This window comes from Lycium barbarum, chromosome 3, assembly GCF_019175385.1.
Source record: "Lycium barbarum isolate Lr01 chromosome 3, ASM1917538v2, whole genome shotgun sequence".
In the NCBI taxonomy this organism is placed as follows: domain Eukaryota; kingdom Viridiplantae; phylum Streptophyta; class Magnoliopsida; order Solanales; family Solanaceae; genus Lycium; species Lycium barbarum.
In genome coordinates, this window is record NC_083339.1 from 23,400,765 (window position 1) to 23,407,420 (window position 6,656).

A 6,656-nucleotide genomic window follows, 5' to 3' on the forward strand; every position below is an offset into this window, starting at 1 on the left:
TTACTTATAAATAAATATAACATATGTAAATATACCTATAATATACTAATAAATACTATAATATATATATAATATACAAAAAAAGAAGAAGAGGTTTTGCCACTTTTGAACCGGACCGATCCGGTTTCGATTATTTAACTGGTAAACCGGAATCGATTAAATCAGAATCGATGGCCGGTTCCAGTTTTTGAACCGAAAACTAATCGGTTTATTAACTGATTACCGATCCGATCCAATTCAAACCGGTTAACAGGCTTACCGTCGGTGCACCATTTTTTTACACTATCAGCTAACTTTAGGTCACCTATTTTTCCCTAATTCTTTTATTTGAATATATAAAATTAAAATCTTTACCTTTTCTCTCTTTCTTCCCTTAAAATCCCCCGTCTTCATCGTTCTCTCTCCTACTTCTACCACCGTAAACCTCTGATTCTCAATCGGATTGGGATTTTTGAACGGATTCCCATGTTTACAACTGGCAATGGTGGCAACGAAGACTGGATTTCAATGGCATCATTAAGTGTCTTCTGTGTAGATCTATTGTCTCAAACTTCAAGGTAAAAAGGATTCCTTTGTTTCTACTTTCAATTGCTTCTCATCTTAGGCCTCCCATAATGAAGTTCCTGAAACTATGTGAATTTAAAGCATCCCATCACGGCCTCTGGCTAAATATTGTTCGAGGTGTAGCTACTGCTTTGATTATTACTTCCTATGACTGCTTTTTGGGCGGGGTTTGCTACCTTTATTATATATTCTGACAGTTTTCGCGTTGAATGTAGGTGTCGCTGAGGTTTCTGGATGCTTGATTAAAATCCCCATTTAGATGCTTTACATTATTTTAACTACAAAGACTTAGAGTCCAGAATTAGTTGTTTTTTAGATACATTTACTTGGGTTAATTGATTAATTCCTAATCTGCTTAAGTATCCTACATATTCATAACATACACAGTTATGGTTGAGTAACTTCTCTGTATGCTGTTAGCATTAAGTATCCTACATATTCATATGAACCAGGATCAATTTCCTCAAGGCTGAAATTCGGTAAAATATTATACTTGCATTGTTATAACGCCTGTGATTCTCGGCCTTCGTGCTACCAATGGATATCTAGAAGGTGGATGCATCGGCATGTGAAACTATCAAGTAGTGGACTATTTCATTGTTTAAAGTTCATGAATAAGTTAGTAATTTTTTTGGAATTGATTGAATTAGGGAATTGATTCATGAGAGTTGTTGTCTCATTACTGCTACAGATATTGATTTCTTATCTGGAATTGAAGCGCTAATTGATGAAATCGATTTCTCATCCATTTTAAACACAATTGCTTCAACTGAAAGAATTAGTATTCCATAGTATTTGAAATTGAGGCAGCTGGTCGTGTTTAGTCATAGTATTTCTTGCATCTATCACTTTACTGCATAAAATGAGAAAGCCCTATTACTAATATTATTGCAAATGCATTATTTGTCTATTGAGAAATAACAGAGGAAGGGTTAAAAACTACTACTCCAAACCTTCAGTTCTCCCGTAGGAGCTAATAAGAATTGGATATTGCTCACCTGTATGTTAAATTATTTCCGCTATATGTGTTCGATAAATTTCTGGAAAGAAATCAGTTTTTCATTAAATATCTAGATTTTGCTTTATCAAAACTTGAGTTTGGTTTGATTAGCTTAGGTGAAAGAACCTGTATATAAGAAGGATGAACCTAAACATCTATTAAAGATGATTTATTTTTTCTATTTTGTAGGCAGAAAAGCAGCTGCCTTTTTCTCCTTCAATTTGCATTATTGTGCGTCACTATGTGGTTCAGGAAGATACTTCAACCATTTTTGAAGCTGCGGATACGGATCATTCTGGAACCTTATCTATTGAAGAATTCCAAGATGTTCTGGTAGAGCAACCATTTGTTTGAAGTAACAAAGCTATTCAAGGATTCAGAGGGACATGAAAGGGTTTAAGTTAGCCCTTTGTCATGTAAATTCCCAAATGAAGAGTCTACTTGCTACTAAGCAGTTGGAGGCCAGGTTATGCTTGAAGAACATACAAGAAGAATCTTACATCGATTCTTTTAAGCAACACGGATGCTATATGGGGTAAAAGGAACGGGAGATGATTCGAAGAGAAAAAGAGATGCTTTATGCTTTCAAATATAAATGTATTTAGAATTTATATTGTTGTATGAAACGAAATTTTGTTCTGAATATGAAAGACTTGCTGGACTTGTTAGAATCTAAGTATGTAATGTAATACAAGTCAAGATCTTTGTACTTGTTGTGATACCATCTTGGTACTGTTTATCAATAAAAACTTATTTGATAAGTGATTTCACATACATTTTATGTTCTATCACATGTATCTCTTGTTTTGTCATCTTTTAAACCAAGAAACGAAGAGGAAACTCATTGACTCATAATGCTATTAGCAGCTGGTTAGGGAGGGGGATGAGATAAAACGAGTGATCTGTTATGATCATGCCTTCTATGCTGCCATTTAGTTATAAATGAGGTTATATTGCCATTGTTTCTTCATTGGTGCCTTATAAAAATCTTTATCAGTTCAATTGGAATCTGCTCCTTGAAATTGCCAGAGTGCTGTGGTTTATTTTAAATGATCCGAAATAGGTTACATGTGGATGTGTTGATTTGCAACCTGTGATATGACATATAATACAAATATATGGAAACTGTAAACCTTTCGAGTATCAAGTGATGGATCATTCATCTAAGTATGAATCATGAAATTATTTGTTGGCTCATTGTGTTGTGAAGAGCTATGTTGCTCGGACTCTTCAAAAATGATGTCGCACCCGTGTCGGATCCTCCAAAATTGCACTACTTTGGGAGGATCCGACACGCACCTGGTGGCATTTTGGAAGAGTCCAAGCAACATAGGTGAATAGTTTACTGCTACATGTTCTTATTTTTATTTATCTTAAATCACTTAGTCATCTAAGACTGAATAGTATGGTTTTGTGCAATTTTGCAGAGCCTAAGCGGTCACATGAGTCGAATAGAATCTGTAGCTTTTGACTCAGCAGAGGTTCTAGTGCTTGCTAGAGCTTCATCAGGTGTGATAAAGCTATGGGATCTGGAAGAAACAAAAAGTAAGTTGATTTATCTTTTTAGCTCTATATTCTCAAGAATCTATACTAGCTTTACTCTTAAAGCATTGCAGTGAATGTGCTCGCAATATATTATAAAAAAATGTGACAATATAGACTCTTTTTGCTAGAGTACTAACCTTTGAGAGCACCTATTTTCACATCAGCTATTTTTACAGTAAATTTATCAAGTTGCAGAGGAATCTTTACATCACCATGTTCGGTTTCTAATTATACAAAATGCATCTATTTTCACGCATAATATGAAATCAAATATTTGTGACCCAAAAATAGATGGCAAACTGCATTACAAGCAATCTTATTATGTTCAAATACCAAAACTGTCTATACCACTATACACGTTAAAACAAACGATGAAAGGACAATTCAGAATTCAAAATAAGAAAATATATAAAAAAAAATATTGAAGTGTAAATAACAACTAATATTGAAGTGTAAATAACAACTAATATTGAAGTGTAAATAACTCTCTCTCCTTGTTTCCTTTGTATTCTAAAGCTCCAAATCTTCTATATTCTTACTCACTAACTAGGATAATTTTGTTGGAATGGAGTTGAAGCTTTTTTCATCAAATCCTGAAAGGAAGAGTTAGAGTTCATCAGCATGCACCTCAGCATATTTAAACAACGTATAAGTGACAGGATTAAGGTAAGAGTAGTTCTTTACCATAAATGAGGTGGCATATGCAGAATCAGTGTTCTCAATATATCCTTGATAATATTCTGGATATCGCTGAAATTGCTTATAAATTAAATGACAAAAAAATTGAAAGCATTTGTTAGTTGAAGAAAAAGGTACATTAAAATAAGCCAACTGACAAAAGTTGTTATAATATTTTTTACCATTGTATGAGCCACGTTAGATGTTGTTGTACTTTTCTGTTCGGCTTCGGCAATAGAGTTCGAACTGCATATGAAATTCTAGAAGTTATTATAGAAGTAACTACTAAATAAATAATATGCATTGTGTAAACTGAAATTACCTTGTTCCCTTTCTCTTAAGTTTCGTACTTCTCGTTAGCTTTTTTGGTTTCTGAGCGGAAACTTTTGTGGTCTTCTGAGCGGAAATTTTTTGGGTCTTCTGAGTAGAAACTTTTTTGGTCTTCTGAGTAACTTCTAGAGCACCTTGCATTCTCAAAGATTGCGGACGCCCTTTAGTTAGCACTCGTGGAGGGTCCAGCAGAGTAATATCTTGACTTTCACATGAGTTTAGTTCACAATCTTTCTCACTAACTTGAGCGTTTGGTACACCATCTTTCTCAGATTCATAAGGGAGTTCATCAAGTTCCTCACACAATTGCAACAATCTTTGACGTGCAAATTGATAATGCTTTTCAGACCGTGCTGCTCTTTCAGAAAGCCCCATGGAATGCATCATAATGTTATTAAACCATAAAGTAGAAGGTTTCAACTTTTTGTTTCATTTGGATAGTCCCCAACTTTTTCTTTGGTAGCGTTTCTAGTCCATCGATCTAACAAATAACATGTCAAAAGTGTGAGAATCTGTTTTTTTATAAATACCATTGGCACATGCCTGCATAGAATTCCCATGAACTCAAACTTGTGGCATGACCAAACCGCATGTTTTAATGCAGGATTCAAGGTAACGATAACGATGTACACAGGCTTTTGTTTTTGAAACTGATGTACCTTATAAAAGTGCTTTTCATCCTTAACCTCAATCTTTTCAGAGACATATTTTTGTGATTGAATCAATTCTTCTTGGAAAATTCGAAATATTTTTCTAGTGTATGCCTTTGCTGCTTCATCCTCCATTGGATATAATGTTTTCAAGATAGGCCTTGAACATTTAGTCTTATAATCTTTCTCCCTTATTTTGTCATATCGAGCATCAATAGCCTTATCATATTGCACCACAAATACACTCATTGGAGTACTAGAATTTAAATAATCTTCGAAAAATTTATTCATACTTTCACTTCTTTGACTTGATGACATGCCTGCACAAAAAGTAGTACGCACATATGCTGGAATCCATTTCTCACGAATTGCATATATCCTCTGCAACCAACTATTTTCTTCTAAATTATACGTTTTGATTATTTCAGCCCACGTTGTTTCAAATTCCTCAGGAGTGGTCGTGGCATGAATACACCAACTAAACTTGCTCTTGAAATCATCAAACTGATGGTAAACATGACTCAAATGTTCTGGGATCTTCTTTTCGATGTGCCACATACAAAAGTGGTGTACGCTGTTAGGGAATACCTTTGCAATTGCGTTTGTTATGGCACGATCCTGATCTGTTATGATTGTACGAGGGGCAACTCCAAACATCGCTTCTTTCCAAGTACGAAGTAACCACTCGAAAGTGTCTTCAGTTTCATCCCAAAGTAGTGCACAACCAAACAAAATAGACTGATGATGGTTATTAACCCCGGTAAATGGGACAAAAGGCATCCTATATTTGTTTGTCAGATACGTCGGATCAAAAACTACAACTTCTCCAAAATTCTTATATGCTACCCTAGACCTAGCATCGACCCAAAAACAATTAGCTAAGCGGCTCTCTACGTCCATCTGGATCGCATAAAAGAAACCTGGATTCTCGGATTGACGCTTTTGAAAATAGTGCAACATCAATTGGGCATCTCCTTTTTCAAGATTTTTTTGTCTCCTAGTTTTCAAATAATTCTGAATATCTTGTCCTGTCAAATTAAGGTGGTCAACACCCCCAGCTTGATTAATTAATACTGATGCAATTTTTCCTGGACGAACTCCAGAGTTATCAAGCAAATCAATAAGATTCTTCTGAGCCTCTGTCTTTTTCCTTTTTGATCGCAAAAACTTTTGACTATATGGAGAAGCAAGTTCGTGATTGTGCTTAGAAACAAGTCTACAAACAACCCATTTTTCTTCTTCTTTCTTTGACACATATAACAACACTTTGCATCCTTCTCTAGTTTCATCTTATGGTCTATTACTTTCCCGACGTTTTTTTTTGAGCGAAATCCTTCCTTTGAACAAACGAACTCTTGACCAATTATTGATTTATCTTTTCTTGATTTAGTCATACGACCTCGACGCACACTAAAACCACTACGATGAGCATAATCAAGATAAAATCTAAACGAATCATCAAGTGACTGAAACTCCATACCGATATAAGGCTCTCTTGAATTTTCAGCGCCTAAATAAGGAACAATCTGTCTAGCGCCATCCTATCACTTTCTATTTCTTCTAATGCATCTCCAGCTCCTATATTTTGTTCATCTAAATTTGAAATTCCCATTTGTTCTGCAGCATATGATTATGGATTATGGATGTTAGACTAACATAGAAAATCTATCTGATTAATTTAGATCTTTTAATTACGTAGTCTACTAATTTACTTCAAAAGCTATATACTGAACTGAGGTTAGTATACCTCTAAATACAAAATAAATGCAAAGTTATAATACTTCAACATGTAAAAGCAGAGATAAAAAAGTCATTGGATGATTGTAAACCAAAAAAATAAAATCTGAAGTGAATGTTTGAGAACATACGGGAAGCTACCCAAGTTATAT

At 34.6% G+C, this 6,656-nt stretch overlaps 1 protein-coding gene and 1 long non-coding RNA gene across 2 annotated transcripts; one reads left to right on the top strand and one right to left on the bottom strand.

Moving 5' to 3' along the window:
• The first annotated feature begins 280 nt into the window (after positions 1-280).
• Positions 281-2,338, top strand: LOC132630780 (uncharacterized). The gene is made up of 2 exons (XR_009578685.1): positions 281-557; positions 1,754-2,338. It is a non-coding gene; the product is annotated as an uncharacterized LOC132630780 (long non-coding RNA).
• A 1,044-nt stretch (positions 2,339-3,382) lies between these two features.
• On the bottom strand, positions 3,383-6,057 carry LOC132630781 (protein FAR1-RELATED SEQUENCE 5-like; the record flags this gene model as incomplete). Its single annotated transcript, XM_060346370.1, has 4 exons — positions 3,383-3,702; positions 3,794-3,868; positions 3,970-4,033; positions 4,110-6,057. A coding segment is annotated over one exon (1,524 nt), but the record flags the coding sequence as incomplete, so codon positions are not given.
• Between the last annotated feature and the right edge of the window lie 599 nt (positions 6,058-6,656).